Source organism: Panthera onca, chromosome B1, assembly GCF_046562875.1.
Source record: "Panthera onca isolate mPanOnc1 chromosome B1, mPanOnc1 haplotype 2, whole genome shotgun sequence".
In the NCBI taxonomy this organism is placed as follows: Eukaryota; Metazoa; Chordata; class Mammalia; order Carnivora; family Felidae; genus Panthera; species Panthera onca.
This window is the reverse complement of record NC_138342.1, coordinates 100480278-100498526: the sequence shown is the minus strand read 5'-3', so window position 1 is coordinate 100498526 and position 18249 is coordinate 100480278. Positions and strand designations below refer to the sequence as shown.

The 18249-nt window shown below is 37.2% G+C and overlaps 1 protein-coding gene across 2 annotated transcripts in view; it reads right to left on the bottom strand.

Moving 5' to 3' along the window:
- The window catches only part of USP53 (ubiquitin specific peptidase 53), a 64540-nt gene extending 48644 nt beyond the window's left edge, over nucleotides 1-15896 (bottom strand). Inside the window, exons 1-2 of one of the 2 annotated variants that reach the window (XM_078445789.2) lie at nucleotides 15628-15896; nucleotides 404-1085 (exon numbers count right to left, since the gene is read on the bottom strand). In XM_078445789.2, coding sequence (XP_078301915.1) covers nucleotides 404-547 — 144 coding nt within the window. In that variant the 5' untranslated portion in view covers nucleotides 548-1085; nucleotides 15628-15896. The remainder of the gene's footprint in view (nucleotides 1-403; nucleotides 1086-15627) is intronic. The other variant, XM_060654279.3, reaches the window with a different exon arrangement.
- Nucleotides 15897-18249: the final 2353 nt, after the last annotated feature.

Here is an 18249-nt window from a genome sequence, read left to right as displayed (position 1 = left end):
TCAACCCAGGCTATCTATGGGGATTTCACTAGATTCCTTTTAAAAGAAAAGGGGGAGGGGGGGAAGAGATTAGTTGATTCAAAAAAACTATTTTATGTATTTCAGAAACATATTTTTAACTTACTAAATAAACATTTTAAGTCAAAAGATGTTTTTATAGCATAGATATGCATTATTCTGTTGCAAAAACATTCCCATTTATATTAAACAAATAATATTCACTTCTGTTTATAATAAAAAAACAAAATGCCAAGCCAAAATATTTTTGATACAATTAAAAGTAATATTAAAAAGGGTTTCCAGTCAATAATAACTTTACTCTTAATTTACAGTATAAGAAACATTAAACAAAGGACTTCTTGAAAAGCACTTTTGAAAATTAAACAAGAAATTATGGTCTCACCTGTACAGCACTATTAAGAAAGCAGCTGTTTTGTCCTGGTTCATTTAACAAGCCTTTGGTAGGGGCTAGGGACAGCATACTTCCAGGTTGATAAGCTTTTCCAAGATTGCCACCAGGTTTCCGTAAGAATTTCACCCATGCCATTTTCAAGAAACTCTGTTTACATTAAAGCTAAGAATAATATATATTACATGATATTTCTGATGATAAAAGGGATGATGTCTTGAATTGTCCACCTAAATTCAATGCAGTCAATTATAATAACATAAGTTTCCAAGTCCATATCTTTCCTGTTGCTGTAAATTTTTGATGACTTTGTCAAGCAAAAATAGGGCACACAAACACTGAAGTTCTAAAAAAGAAAGCTATTTTAAACATGACCTTAAAATTTTTATATGTGTTTAATTTTATAAGAGAGTTGTATAGTTACGGTAAAAAAAAGATTTTTTTTTTTAAACTGCTAAAAACAATGTCAATGAACAAATAATTTTCTTTGAAGTACAAGCCATTTGTCTTGATGATTTAAAAACCAGATGATACAAAAAGATGTTGAGTTCGCATTTGGCACGATTCCTTTGGTCATCTGTTTTCCTTATGTTTTTTTAATAAGAAGATTCTCTTTTCCAGGTGAAGTTATCAAAGGTGACTCCATATTTGTTATCAACGTGACTTCAAAGCAAATCTACAAGAAAGAAAATAAATGTTTAAATAAAAGTAAAGGCTAATCAAGAAAATTGCTACCTTACTATTTGAACACAAATACCGAATATATACCCAAGGAGGATTATAACTAATAATGTTCTAAAATATAAAAATGAAAACATTATTCTTCATTAAAAACTTTTAAAAAATATCCATGTGACATCAATCACAACCTACTTGAACATTTCAATGGTGAGTGGTTTCATAAGGCAAATATTTTACAGAAAACTAGAATTAAATTAGATCTCAGGTAGTATTTTCAAAAGTACTAACTTTGTTGTCAACACTAAATTGCCTTGTTTATTAAAACAAATACTTATACAGACATTCTATGTTATCTTTCTTACACAGAATCATATCATTTTCCCAAGAAACCCAGGAGATTTTACACAAATTGATATGCATTAAATAACTCAGAAGAGGGGCGCCTGGGTGGCTCAGTCGGGTAAGCTTCCGACTTTGGCTCGGGTCATGATCTCGCGGTTCGTGGGGTTGAGCCCTGCGTTGGCTCTGGGCTGTCAACTCGGAGCCTGGGGCCTGCTTTGGATTCTGTGTCTCCCTCTCTCCCTGCCCCTCTCCCACTCATGCTGTCTCTCAAAAATAAGTATTAAGAAAAAAAAATTTTAAATAAAAAATAAATAAAATAACTCAGAAGAAACCTTAAATTGATAAACAAATCTTGGTGAACTAAAGTAAATTTCTACATTATTCACAAATGCATGTTCTTGACTAAAAGGACTTTAAGTTTAATTAAAAGCAATTATCACTGAGGTGCCTGGCTGGCTCAGTCAAAAAAGCGTGCAATTCTTGGTCCCAGCGTCATGAGTTCAAGCCCCAAATTGAGTGTAGAGATTAGTTAAATAAATAAAATTTTAAAAATAAAACAAGTATTATTAATAAGTTTTGTTTAATCAATTAAACTTCCTTCCTATATTCATTCACTCAACAAACATTTACTGAGCCAGGTATTCCGCCAGGCACTGGACTAATAATGAGGAAAGGCAGACAATAATACAATGAGTAACAACTTGTAACTTGTACTAGAAGAGCTATGTGCTGAGTGCTAACAGAAAAACAATGCAAGGAAAGAGGGTGGAAAATGCATATAAGGTGAGACAGTTTGCACTTTTAAACAGGATAGTCATGGAAAGTTTAGTTGCGAATTGTTACCTTTGCACAAATGTTTGAAGGTGGTGAAGATACCACCTGGGAAAAAGACATCCCGAACAGAGTGAATTTGAATAGCATGCTTACCATGTTGGGAAAATGGTAAGCTATTCAATGTGGCAGAAGAAATGTGAACAAAGAACAGACAAGATGAAAAGGAGGGATGGGAACAGATCATGTGGGGCACTGAAAAACCTCTGTGAGGACTTTGGCTCTAAACTCTTTTTCAAAGCACAAAAACCTACGAAAGAATGAGATAGATCAGTTCAATACCAATGGTCAAATGCCCACTAAGGAAAGCATTGAGGAATAAAGAAGCATCTTATCTAAAGAATTAAAGCCAGGGCTTACTTCCAGCCCAACATATTAGCTCATCACTTATTAGCTGTTCGGTCTTAGATAAATCCTTATCCTCTCTGATTTACAGCTTCTTCATCTATAAAATGGAGATAACAATAGCCCCAATTAACATAGATTAAATGTTTCAAGAATTCTAAAACACTATACTATGTTAGTTGTTTCCTTTTTAACTCTGTGGATTGCAACCTTCCCTAAAGTGATCTAAATGATCCCCAAATATTTAATATAAATTAAGTTTTTAATAAATGCATAATATTACAACATTAAAGGAGCTCTACATTGGTAGTAAATTTGTATTTTTAATGAAAGAATCCTATTAAAATGATACTCTTTCATCATTTACTAGGCACCAGGTTTGCATCATGAACTGTGCTGAAGTATATAAAACAACCCCTCCCTTTAATGAGCTTACTTTGGTGAAGGGCAAACACACAAACAGATAATTTTAAAATACTGTGGCTTCCACTCTTGTGCAAGATGTCAAACTAGTATATGCCCTCTGCTCCCTAACCCCAGCCCAAGTCTGGAGATTATACAAAAGGAATAGGTAGCCAAATGAGAAACAGGAAGAAACCTTAAGGACACCAAAGTAACTGGCTTCTAAAGTGGGAAGGAAACAGCAGCCAAGAAATAGAGAGGGACAAGTGCTACAGACTGGAAAAGAGCTTTCGAGTTAGGACCTTTTCCTTTCTTCACATTGCTCTCGGCAGAGAATTCCCACCCCACACAATGCAATGAAACAGGAAAGTTCAGCTACCCCGCTAGTGCCATCTGGAGTGTAAGGGAGATTATAACATTATAACAACAGGAAAGCACTAGAGCACAACCAGTTTGGTTACCAGTTTGGGAACTGGTAACAAGTACGGGGACCTGCAAGGGCCCTGTGTGTTCTTCTCTCATGCCTACTTCACAAATAGAACAGAGATTAGTAGGATCTGGAAAAAATCATGCCGCTAGGCTGGGTAACAGTCTCAGGCTGCATCACTCCAGATCAAGCCCCTCTACTCACATCCTACCTCTACTCACTGAAATCATTTGAATAAACACAAATGAGAGTTCACCCGTCTCATGTAAACATTATTAGTTTGTAATTTGGTTGTACTCCAGGAAAAAGACAACCAGACACTTGAGGAGTAGGAGCAAACTGAACATTTTACAACATAGGAAACAGAATAAACAGACCGAAGGAAATACAAATTTAAAATAAACAATAAATATCCACCAACTGAATATGGCAGCTTTTTAAAATACTGCAATTTTGCAAAAGAATGACTTAACTAGCAAAATGGATAGAAGTGAAAACCATATTAAGAAGCAATAAGCTCAGATCAGGAAATTTTCCTGCAAGTACTAAAAAAGGAGTAAAGAAGTGGAAAATATAAACATTTCAAAAAAGCTAAAAGGCATGAGTGAAATCTAAAACTATCAATACTATCTAAAAGAATTCCCAGAAAAACTAAATTGAGTGAACACTTTTAAAAATGACTATGATTTTTCCACAATTAAAAGCCAAAAAACTCACAGACAGAGAATACATAACTCAAAAAAATCCACACATGATGTGGGGAAGGAAGTAGGATGAAAGTTATGAAGGCTTAAACTGAAAAGAGAGAGAAAAAAGAGATTTTCAAGCCCATTTATTGGCAAACAATAGAAATGGAGACACCTGGGTGGCTCAGTTAAGCCTCTGACTCTTTATTTTGGCTCAGGTCACGATCCCAGGGTGGTGGGATTGAGCCCTGTGTCAGGCTCTGTGCTGAGTGTACAGCCTGCTTGGGATTCTGTCTCCCTCTCTCTCTCTGCCCCCCCCCCCCCAACACGCAAGCTTGCTCACTTGCTCTCTCTCTCTCAAAATAAACATTTTAAAAAGAAAGAAAACATGAATCAAAAAATAAACTTTTGTAAAAACTAATATAACAGACAAAATTTTCACAAGCTTGATTAAGGAAAAAAAGAAACATATATAAACACCAAGGAAATTGATAAATGAGAAATGACCACAGATACAGAAGCAACCAAAAGAACTATAAACGAATATCACTTAAGTTTTATGGCAATAACTTCCAAAATCTAAAGGAAAGGGTAATTTCCCCAAAAAATACAAATTAACAAAATCAAGCCAAGAAAAAGTAGAAAATATTTTCGAAACCTAGAACAATGTGGAAACAAAAGTTCTCCCACTGCAAATGCCATCTGGATCACATGGATTCAAAGTTCAATTTTATCTAAAAGTTAAAGAACCGTTAATTCTAATGGTATATTATTGCAGGGCACAGGAAAAATAATATACAAAGTATCCCAAATCATTTCATGAAGCTAACATAACCTGAATATCAAAACACGATAAATTTCAGACTAATGTGACTTGGATATAAAACTCATAAATAAAGCACTAGCAAACATAATGCATCAATGTGTCAAAGAATAATATACACTATTGAAAAGAATAGTCAAGGAGGGTTTATTCCAGGAATGCAAATGTGATTCTATATTTATGCTTTCAATAAATATTCGGGAGGTTATGCAGAAAAGAGCTAACAAAGCAATGTTTGCAACAGCCAAAAGGTGGAAACCCAAATGTTCATCAACTAACGGAAGGGATAAACAACATATGGTATGAGCATGTTACATGTGTATACATACTCTAACAGTGGAATATTATTCAGCTATAAAAAGAAATGAAGTTGGGGCGCCTGGGTAGCTCAGTGGGTTAAGCGCCTGACTTCGGCTCAGGTCATGATCTCGCGGTCAGTGAGTTCGAGCCACACGTCGGGCTCTGTGCTGACAGCTCAGAGCCTGGAGCCTGTTTCAGATTCTGTGTCTCCCTCTCTCTCTGACCCTCCCCTGTTCATGCTCTATCTCTCTCTCAGTCCCAAAAATAAATAAATGTTAAAAAAAAAAATTAAAAAAAAAAAAAGAAATGAAGTACTTTTCATACTACCATATGGATGAACACCGAAAACACTTTGCTAAGTGAAAGAAGTCAGTCATGCAGGACCACACGTTATGTTTCCATTGATACAAAATGTCCAGAACAGAGAAATCTAGAGACAGTCAGTGATTGCTTTGACTCTAGAAATGGGGGTTATAGAGATGAGAAGGGAAGAGTAACAGCTAAAGGATACAAGGATTCTTCTCGAGATGATGAAAATGTTCTAAAATTGTGGTGATAGGTCTGCCTAAAAACTACTGAATTGTACTTTCAATGAGTAAATTGTATGATATGTGAATTATATTTCAATAAAACTACGTAAGAAAAAAGAAAAAAGACAACATAGCAAGACCAGAGATTGCCATCTCAGAAAGGCCTGTTTGCAAGGTTTTAGGCTTTTGGAATTTAAATTTTTGAGAGGATTCCCACCACAATAACTAGTGAGTGCTGGTTACTGTGCCTGAACTGTGTTTTATCCTGAACACCTGTTTTCCTTCTGGAAGTATGGAATTTTGATAACCTATGAAGCAGAGGATAACTATGTGACTACTCCAATAAAACCCTACGCACTGAGTCTCTAAACAGCTTTCTGACAGACAACACTACTTGTCACCACAATTTGGTGCTGGAGGAATTCGTGTGTTTTTTGTAACTCTGCTGGAATAAAATTGTGAGAAACTTGTGCCTGATTTCCATCAGACATCACCCCATGATCGCTCCCCATTTGCTGATTTTGCTTTATTTCTTTTTGCCATAATTAATAAAGCATACCAAGAAATACTATATGCTGAGTACTCGGAGTTTTATAAAATCACCAAACCTGGGAATGAGAGGGATCTTGGAGACCTCAACACAGAGGCATTATGAAAGTACTTTGTTTCTACCAGGCTTGCAAAGTTAAAAGAGACACTGTTGGTTGGGATAAATGGAAAGAAGTGCTTTCTCTTCTTGTTGACTAATAAAACATGTGATTATACTGTACTACCCTTGCAGAAATATTACATCAACCTGGCAACAACTGTTAAATTTAAAAACATTTATTTATTTATTTATTTATTTATTTATTTATTTATTTTTCATTTGAGAGAGAGAGAGAAGGGGAAAAGGACAGAGGGAAAGGGAGAGAGAATCTTAAGCAGGCTCCATACTCAGCACAGAACCTGACACGAGGCTTGATCTTACAACCCTGGGAACGTGACCTGAGCCAAAATCAAGAGTTGGACACTCAGCCAACTGAGCCACCCAGGCACCCCAAAACAAACACCCTTCAATCTAAAAGCTCTAATACTGAGATTCTATGCCCCCCCAAAAGTATTACCTTTTTGAGCTATACTATGTAGGTGCAATAAATAAGGAAAGAATCAAAATGAATATCCATAAACAGGAACATAATTATATAAGAGGGTGTTTTTGAGTGACAAAGGCAAAATGCAGAAATGTAATATAATCCCATTTTTGTAAAACATATGTGAAAAAATATATATGCTTTACATGAACTTCTTAACAAGGAAGAGTGTGTATATGTTTTATTAAAATGGGGATGGACAGCCAAACTTGAAAATAAAAGTGAAAAAAAAAAAGCCTGTACGAAAAAAACCTATAGTATGTATCTTAATTACATTCACACATTATAAGTTATGTACGTGTATACACACACAAAAAATTTAAATAAATACGACATACCAGAAAACAACAAATGAAAAGAAATTTGATATTGCAATTTTAGGCTCAGATAAAATTGACTGAATAAAAATACAACTGATCTCTCTACATTGATTTTGTATCCTGTAACTGTACCGAATTCGAGCATTAGTTCTAACAGTTCCTGCTGGAGCCTTAATAGTTTCACTTCTTCTTTTCCTATTTGGATGCCATTTATTTCTTTTTCTTGACTAACTGCTCTGGCTAGGACTTCCAGTGCTATGTTGAATAGGTGTGGTGAGAATGGGCACCCTGTTTTGTTTCTGATCTTAGAGGAAAAGCTTTTGCCTTTTCATAATTAAAAATGATGTCAGCTGTGTAGTTGTCATAAATGGCTTTTATTATATTGAGGCACATTCCCTCTATACCCACTTTGTTGAGAAATTTTATACTGGAAGGGTATTAAATTTCGTTAAATGCTTTTCTGCATGTAATTTTTCCTTTCTTTAATGTGGTATATGACATTTATTGATTTTCAAATATTGAACCATCCTTGCACGTCAGGAATAAATCCCACTTGATCATAGTACATGATCCTTACAATATGCTACTGAATTTGATTTCCTAACATTTTGCTGAGAATTTTTCCATCTATACTTGCCAGGGATATTGGCCTATATTTTCTTTCCTTGTAGTGTCCTTATTTATCTTTGTTATCAGGGTAAAGCTGGCCTCATAAAAAGGAGTTTGGACGTGTTCCCTTTTCTTCAATTGATTTAAAAGTGAATATTAAGCTAGAAAACAAATTGAATTGTATTCACCAAATGGCATATTAGAGTCCTAACCTCCAGTGCCTGTGAACACTTGGAAATAGGGCTTTTGCAGATGTAATGAGGTTAAGATGAGGTCATTAGTGTGGGCCCTTATCCAATAAGGCTAGCAGTTATCATTAAAAGAGACAGAAACACACAGAGAGAATACTGTTTAATGACAGGCAGAGAATGGTGCGATACAACTACAGGTAAGGGAACACCAAGGATTGACAGCCACCACCAGAAGCAAAAAGGGGAAAGGAAGGCTTCTGCTCAGAGCCCTTGAAAGAAAACAACTCTGCCAACCTTGATTTTGGACTTCCAGACTCTGGAGCTGTGAGAGAATAAATTTCTATTGTTTTATGTCATTCATTTTGTTCTGCTTTGCTACAGCGGTCCTAGAAAACTAATAAAAGCGCTAATAAAGCTATGAAATTCCTTTGTTCTTTTACGTTTATTGGGATTTGTTTTGATTATAAAATATTACATAGATTTTTAAAATAACATAGAAGTACTGCATAGGGAAAATATAGAATACCCATAATCCTACATAAAATCACTGCTAATAAAGCTACTGAAATATATTTTTAATAGTATCCTGGCCTAACCATCAAACTATACAGTAAAATTTCATTTTAACATCTTTTCACTAATAAGCAATACAGCAACTCAAAGACACGCTGAAGACTTTTTATTGGTACACTACAACTGTTCACCTAACTAGTAAAAGTATTCAAGGTTTCATTTTCAATAACTCGATAGCAAGGTGAAGAGGTATAGCAAGGTGAAGCAATTAAAAGCCTAATTCATTATAGAGGTATCTTGACTTCTGTAAATTGAAGGATTAGAGTAAGGAAGATACAACTGAAGAACAGATATCCTTTGACACACAAAACCACTGTCACCCCACAAATGGAGGTATTGGAGAAGAGTGTACTAGAACATTTATAAAACAAAGACAGAAAATGAGATTAAAGTCATAAGAAAATACTGTACCACCACAAACAAAAACAGCAAATTTTAAGTAATTCCCAATGTTCTGTACTTTTTTGCACTATTTCTTTTCATCTAAAAAAGAACTATGCTTTATCTCTCATGGCTTTTACCTACTCACTAGTTCCCACTGATAACTAACCAGAGAAAGACATGAGTTCATGTGTATCCAGAATATAGAGTATGAACATTAAAGACAATGGCTTATAGCAATCTGTTTTAAGATACGACTTCAGAAGCCAATTATGCCAAAGCAGGCATAACCTAACATTTCTTTGCCTTGACAAAGGCCAAAACGGAACTCTTGCTTTGCCTATATCTTCCCCCTCATCTCATTTGATGGTAACTTTGTCTTTCCAGTTGCTGAGAACAAGTATCTTGCTATGATCTTTGACTCTGCTTTCTCACCTACCTCTGTCAGAATGTGACCAATTCTCACCCCCTCTGCTTCTACTATTCTCGCTTCTACTATTCTCGACGTATCCATCATCAAATCTTGCCTGGATTGCTAGAATAGCCTAATTGTCTCCTAGATGCTGCCCTTACCCAACAAAACCTACCCTCAAGAACAGGCAAAAAGAACCATCTAAAATTAAATCATAATGTCATCCCCCTCCTTATAATCTTTCAATGGGTCTTTATTACCTTCAGATTAAAACCCAAAAAGTCTTTACAATGGACTGCAAGGCCCTATACTACCTGCCAAAAGTAAAAAACACTTTTTTCTATACTCTCACTGCACTAATGAGACCAGATGTGTTCTTCCACAAGCCATTCTCCAATTCTCAGTGGACACCAACACAATACCTACAATTTAACTCAATTTTGACATTATCTACCTGCAGTCAGTGTCAAATCCCAAGACAAGGGCTCAGTCCCAAAAGACCATCCCACTCACTTCAGCTGCTCATCACATGTCCCAAGTTGTTACCTGTACTTCTGATTAATTGCCTATAATTTGGAGGTTCCCATGACATTCTCCATAGATCCAATTAATTTGCTAGCATGGCTCACAGAACTCAGGAAAACAGCTTACCGACTAGACTTGAGGTTTATTATGAAAAGATACTCGGAAACAGCCAGATGGAAGAGAGGCAAAGGGTAAGGTATGTGGGAAGGGGGATGGAATGTCCATGCCCTCTCCAGACATACGCCCTCCCGGCACCTCCCTATGTTCAACAATCCAAAAGCTCTCCAAATCCCTTCAGTTAGGATTTTTTATGGAGGCTTCATTACACAGGGCACAACTGATTAAATCACTAGCCATTAGTGATTAGCTCGAAATCCACCGCGCTCCCCTCCCTGGAAGTGGAGGGAGGTGGACAGGCTGAAAGTTCAATTCCTCTAATCACACAGTTGGTTCCCCTGGCAACCAGCACCCCCTCCTAAGGCTATCTAGGAGCTCTGAACCACCAGTCATCTCATTAGCATGCAAAAAAACACATTTATTGCTTCCAGAGATTCCAAGGGTTTTAGAAGCTGTGTGCCAGAAAATGGTGCCAGAGATCAAATACTGTATGTATTTCTTACTATGTCACACCTGCCCATCCCCTCACCTTCACCTCTAAATACTTTTCCTATACTTTCTCCACTGCAGTTGTATCACCCTCCTTGTTTCTGAACACACCATGCAAACACCTGCTTTAAAGTGGCTATTCTTCGGCCTGGAACACACTTCCCCTTGATACCCACATGACTTCTCCCTGGCTCCCTTCGGGATTGCTCTGTTCAAAAAACACCTTCTAAATGAGGCCTATATTGATTTAAAATTGCAACCACAACCTCCACTCCACACTCTCAACTCCCCTTACCCTGCTCTACCACCTTTCTTTTCTCCTTGGCATTTATCACCATCTTATATACTATATAACTGACTTACTAGGATTATTATTGTTTCTCCTCTCAATCATCTTAGAATGTAAAGGGAATCCCAGGCATGTAAAACAGTGCACAGTACACAGTAAGTACTCACTAAATATTTATTAAAGAAAGCTCAGGAAATAAAGTGAAACCTCAATCAACAAATCAGTGCTCCTATAACAAAGATGACCTAGGCAATCAGGACTCAGGACAATCTCCCAACAAGTGGCAGCTACATCATTGTCAGTACTATTGCCAAGGAGGTAGGATTATTTCAGGCCTATACAACATACTATATAGGAGGAAAAGTCTTCCAGAATTCAAACATCCTGCTTGAAACGGAAGGCTACCATGAGAGGGGCAAGAGTTTTACTTTGCAGGCCAAGAAGTTTAGAAGACATCTGGTGGACAAAGAATGCCCTGATAGGTTCTTGACAAGGACAGAATCTATGGTCTGATACTGACCTCAAGTGTCCCACAATTATTTATTCCACCAATGATAAAGCTTCTAGCATCACAGAAAATTACTCAACTATTCAATCATTAAAATCATATCAGTTACATAATCTATAATCATAATGATATAAAAAGGTTCGTAGTTGTTAAATATCATAAACCATGTATAAAATACCTAATAAGTGCCCAAAATAAGCAGGCATTCAATAAATGTAAGCTAACTATAATGATAGCAGCAACACTACCTTTGAGGTAAATGGTCTTTAATAATATAAAGAAACATTTGAAAAGAAAGTAAAAGCTGTATTATATATATCTCATTTTGCTATCTTTCTCCATTTCCTTACACTGATGTATCAATCTTGACTATAGCCTTAGTTAGGTCAGATAAATTGTACAATAAAGTATCAATTTCTAAATTTTAGTATCTGTGAATAAGTTATTCTTAGTAGAAAATAAAACAATTTCATTTACAGAGCTATCCTACTGTAAGAAACTTAACATGAAAAATTCTAATTTACAAAAAAAAGTGTTTGGGAATGCTTCACTTTACAAATGGACTCATCACAGTATTGTTTTAAACATTCATTACAACCTTTTGGACTAGAGAAAGAGAAATTAAGTTAAAACATTAGAAGGCAATGCATCGGAAATAAATGGAAAGCAACTCTGGAATAACAATGCAAACAAAAGAGGTTTAATTTAGAAAAATTCAACCTATGTACCACTTTTCAGAAAAATAACTACAAACTTCCTTAATGAGAACTTTAATTCGTAAATAACATGATCCATCCAGCCATAAAACATAACTAGAGCACCCAAAATGCATCTGGACACTGCTCTCATCATGTCTCTGGGTCCCGGAGAAAGCTCCTCTGCCTGCCTCCCACCCTTCGTGGTGTCCATATGGTACTCTCTGTACACCTGAGATGACAGCACAGTCATCTCCAGGTTCTCTTACTCCGCGTTCCCTCTACAGAAACACAGTACAGAGTTTTAAAAGAAATGTACAAAGTGCAGTGGTAACACAAAAATGAAGGAATCTACTGTCCTTTGCTGGCTTAGAAAATACTTCACAGGTGTGGTATGGGTGACCAGTAAGTTGAAAGGGTAATGGGAGGAGGAGAAGCGGTATCTTACAAAGGTAAGGTATAAGAAAACATGAACTATTGGATCTTTGGAAACTCATTTCAGTTTGGGGGAGGACTGGGAACAGGCTGAGATGAGGCTCAGAAAAGGAAGACCTCCTATTTCTGACTACCTTTGTCTCATTGATTTTTGATTCTCTAGTGCCTAGCATACAATAGGTCAATAAATGTTCACTGAATAAATTTGCTAACTCAGAAAATCACAACAAGTAAAAAAAGTTTGGAATTTGGAGGCTCCAAATTCCAAAGGAAAAGTATTTCTTCAAAAGGCTTTCTGCAAGTCAATATTTACAAAATAGAAGTAAACACAGGTTACATTTACAAAATGTGTTCAAAAATACCAAATTAATTTTAAAAAATCACAATTCAGATAAATGATAGTTTAGGTACTGAAACATGGTTTATGTTGCATAATATTTTAGTTTCTGATGAATTACAAATATGAATATAAGCAGCAACTTTTCTGAAGTGACTCATAAAACAAAAATTCTTCAACTACATCCAATGGTTTGTAGCATTTTTGTGTATGTCAGAGACACTTTTGGTGGCCTAATGAGGCCTATGGACTCCATGGGAAAACGTTTGTAAATGCATAAAATAAAATTCATAATATAATTCATCAATTATGTTAAAATTCAGTTCTAACCACAGACTACAGTTCTAATCATGGACCCTCCTTTAAGAATTCTTGATAGAGGATATCAGTTAACTTGGAAAAGCAAAGAATAGACACTTCTTACCTAAAGAGCACCCCCCCATATATATGTAATATTCCTATTATCTTAAAAAAGCTCATAATAAATTACCAAGATTAGGATATTATATAAAGTTAATATTTAAAGTTTAAATAACTTTTGAAGGTTTTATTTGTGGTAGAACAGGCTGCTTCCATTTCTTATTCCTACTATGTGCATCTGTTGTAATGCAAAATTTTCTAACATCATTTCATCTGTACAAAATTAATAAGAATATACTAATGCTATATTTGTATCATCACTAATCTCTAGCTAGTTTTCCAAACACAACATCTAGTACACTTCCTCCCTTAATCCAAGAGCTCATGAGTACTAGTAGGCTAGACTGACAATCTTCTGGGCCCCAGCACACCTAGCACGCTCTGTATTCAGAATACTTTCAGATGCACTACATAAACGACCTCACTGTAGGTTGTCTTTGGGATCTATAATTAAGAAACACCTTATAGTTAAAGCTGTCAAATAACAAGATCTGCTCAGTATTGTAGTAACTAAATGTCTTTGTAGGATAACTTAATCTACCACTTTATAGATTTCAAACATACTTTTGGAAAATTGTAGGGTACAGCAACATCCTCCCTAGCATGGTAGGTGAGTGAGTTCCAAACAGTATCAACAGGGAAAATAAAAATAACTCTGATTTTGACTCTTTAATGGGCATATCACCTTAAAATAAATCAGAATTTTTATTTTTTAACTCTTTGTCTTGCTAAAACTTCTAAACCATAATTCTAAAATTGTGTTTGATACTACAGTTTAAAAGAAACATTTATTTGACACTAAATATAATACAAAAAAATCTTGAATCACAGTACACTGTAAAATCATAAAAAATTTTGAAAAGAAATTTTCTTTTTTAAGGAAGAGAACAAACACGGTGGAGAACGGTACCCCTCCCATATTAAAATAGCTATCTTTTAAAAAACTTCTTTTTGTATCTTCTAGAGAATATTAATGGGTTGACAACTAGTGTCAAGTTTCATGAACAATATACAATCTACATATGTTTATAAAAAGTTTTTAACTAATAAAGAAATAAAGGTGTTCTTGATTACTTATTTTCTACACTGCAGGAAAAAATACACATAACTACCTATGAGTTTAATTTGTGAACAAACTTAAATAAATCACTTTATAGTTTATTACCAGTAATCACGAATGTAGACAAATTGTCCAAAAAAGCTCATTTTAAGAGCCTCCAAAATGTAAAACAAAAACAAAACCTGTGTTTTTTCCAGACTGTAATTAACTCTTACTTACAGTTGAGTTTGTCTATTTGAATTCTTATGACAATGGCAGATAAGTCTGTATTATTTTTACAAAATAAGTTTTATTTTTCTAATTTCTCCTTCACAGGATGAAGGAGCTTTGCCTAGGCCATCATCAGGAAACCAAAAATAGAAAATTAAACTAACAAGTACCCATTTAGCCAAAAGCTCATTTCAATCAGAATTTTGTGTTAGTACTTGTTACTTCCTTTAAACACTGAGAATTAGCAATGTTCTTTTAAAGAACAGAGTTAAAAGCGAATCAGACCCTAATTACAAAGAACTTCCGAAGTTTAAACATCCCTCACAATAGCCTTGAAAATCCAGTGCAAAAGTGTATATATATTTTTCCAGATAAGGAAACATTCTGGCATACTCTGCTGTCTAACAAAGCCTTCCAGTACATTTTGCAAGCATTAATCAGACTTTGCATTGATACAGAAAACCTTGCAGCAAGATAACAAAACCTCAGAACATGCTCAGATTGCAGTCTTTAGAAGGCTTCCCTAGTACACCTGTACAAGTACTTCCTGTTCTCCAACGATGTTTAAAAGTAATTTGGTAAATGTCCCATAAGTTGTTGTCTAAAAGCTAAACATTAACTTCATAAATTACTACTACCAACCAGAAACCACCAGCCCAAAGATTCTTACGTATCCAGTCATCTCTCTTCTCCAAGGAGGACAACATAACCATCTGGACCCCTTTATAGAGCTGCTGCTCGGGAGTGGCAGTGGCTTCGCAAGCAAGGCGCAGGGGCCAAGTAAGCTATATTCACAATCCCAACGCACCCAGCTGGACTCCAGGTTCTGCCTCTTGCCCGCCCTCAAACCCAGCAGCAAGAACAGCCACGACCCAGTAAACAGAGCACCTCCTTTCGCCTCCCGCGCGCCTCCAGCCTGCCCAGAGGCATCTCCGCCAGGCCGGGACAAGACGGGCAGGAGGCGGGCAGGCTGCGTGCCCTCGGGCGCCTGAACCCGGGCGAAAAGTCCGCGGAGCAGGAGCGGAGGATGTCACAGGGCTGCTGCTAGGGGAGAGACAAGGTCTGGCGCTGAAACTGGGGTCTCCCACTCAGGCCCGGGGTCTCCAGTCGTTGGATCTCTATCTAGAGACTAGTTTCGGAGACTTACCTTGAGCTCTGCCCTCCTAACGAGAGGAGCGTGCGGTCCAGGTAGAGAAACACGGGCCTTCCACTTCCACAGGGCTACCTCCCGCTGGCCCAGCTCTGCCTCACGCCAACACCCGGCTGATACTAACAGCTGCCACCGTAGCCGAGGTTCACCGGGAACTGGAGCAGTGGCGTCTGGTATCGCCGCCCAGAGCTCGACCCGGAGCACGGAGCATGCGCACACGCCCCAACACCCAAGGGCCAGTCAGGACAGTGACACCTGCGATCAACAGGTCCCGGGAGACCCGCCCCAATCTCCGCCTCGCGCCCGCCCCGCCTCCTTGGGAAAGGCTCCGCCTTCACGCTCACCGAGTTAACCCCGCCCCGCACGCGATTTCCCGGCTTTCCGGACCTGGCGAACTGTATTCCCGCGGGGGTTCGATTGGGCGCGCGATCCAGTTGTCTTACTCCAAGGCGCGAGATCCCGCGAGAGCGGGAGCTTGAACATTTCCCCTAAGGCAGGGGCGGTGTGGGAGGGCTTGCTGAGCAGTTGGGAAAGGTGCGTGCAGGTTGGCTCTGTGGTGTAGAAGGAGGGCTAGTTCTCCTCAAGTGGAGGTGATTATTCCGGTGCTCTTGGTCATTATATTCGGTATTTTCTAAGCTCAGGAACGCGGACCTACCAAGGACTGGGCTTTAGGTTAGTTAGGCATTGTTACCTGAGAGGGAACAATCTGTACTGCCTGGCACCGAAACTACTTGCGAATATGCAATTCCTTTAGCTTTCTGTGAATCATTATGATCTGTTTGCAGTTAAATGGCTTCCATTGGCATGAATGTATATTCCCTAACTGGTTGTTTCGTGACTGTTAATAAAATCAAAGCTGTAATAACCGTGTTGACTCGGTTAATGGTTAATTGTGTTAAGAAAAATTTGGCTGTCTCTTTACTATGCTTTAGAACAGGTTTGAAGTTAGAAGCTACTGCTTGGGAACTGGGCTAAACTTTGTTTTGTAATAAACTGTTTTTTAAAAATAGAAGTTAAAAAAAAACCACTACCATCTTTAGTATCAAAGATCCCTCAATAAGAATTAAATAAAATTTTGAAACTCATTTCAAAGCTGGTGCCGGCAGAACATACAGATTATAAAAATTGATTTAAGTAAACTCATGGGCAACTAGAAGTTTATTTGAAGAATTAGAATGAAGAAACATTTTACATTGATATGGGTGCATTGTGCTTAAGACTGAATGAGAATGTATTGAGCGTGTATAGATTCCTTTCACTGAATTAAACATGAAATAATAGTGAAAGTGAAGGCAGTTCCTGCGTTCAAGAAATGTAAAACTTCTGGAGGAGGAAAAAACCTCTGCATTAAAAAATGATGACAGCATTAACTCTCCCTTTGGTTTCCCCAGCCCCAGTAAATCTTGGTTCTGCAACTGTATCTCTGATACACTTTAAATATTTTTCTTAAGGCCCTCTGTTCCCAAGCTCTCCATTTTCTTTTGTTAATTTGACCTTACTCCTCTTGTATCCTTGAGCAGTCTCTTTGCCATCATGGACTTGGCTACCAGCTTTCCCAGTACACCAAGTATTCCCAGATGTATATCTTCAGGTTAGACTATTTTAAGCAACAGCATCTGCTTTGGATATCACACAGATACCTTAATTAGGTCCTAAATTGGCATTGGTATCTTTACCATTACCTATTCCTGATGCCATGACTTTCCCCACCCATCTAGAAACTAGCCCAATTTCATTCCCTATTTCAGATAATGGCACCCAGTTACCCAAGACAGAAATCCATGAATACCCCCCTATATTACAGTTCCATCACTTCCTCTATCCTAACATCAAATTCTATTGACTCTTATCTACTTAAGTATCTCTCAAATCCACTCCTCTTCAATCTTCACTCTCACTGTCTTAGTCCATCAAGTAATTAACACCTCTCCTGACTCATCTTCCTTGGACAATTGCAATCACTCATTATTTCCCACTCCAGTCCAACCTACATGCTATTAATAGTTTTTCTAACATGAAAATATGATCACAATATTCCTCTGCCAAGATTTTTTCAGGGACTTCCCATCACCATGGGGACCTTTCATGATCTGGCTCCAGACTGTTAACATCATCTGCCATTTTTGCCCATTTACTCCACACTAGCCACACTGAACTCCTTGCTTTTCTGTGATCCTACCAGGTTCTTTCAAGATCCTTCAGGTCTCATTTGAATTGAACACTTACCTCCTCCATTGAATTTTTCATAACTTTCTAAGACAGACTTGCCTTTCCTTCACCCGTTTTGGACTTACTTCTATGATAACAATTATATTGTACTATCATTATTTGCAAATGTAACTGACAGGGCAACCCCTATCTCCACTCTTAAAAAATAATTTGAACTGTGGATAATAAAGTCTCATACTATCTCCTTTCCTCACTTAGAGATTACAGAAGAATGCCCTTTAGTTCACCCTGCTTGAGAGTTTGACTAAATCCTGACTGAACACTTTTTTAATCCTGTAAGTTCAAACTTTCTACCAGTTCTTGGCATATCTAAGAACTGAGTTTTAAATTATAGGCTTGTAATAGGTCACAAGTTAAGCATCAAGAGAGCAGTCTGAAGCAAACAGATGA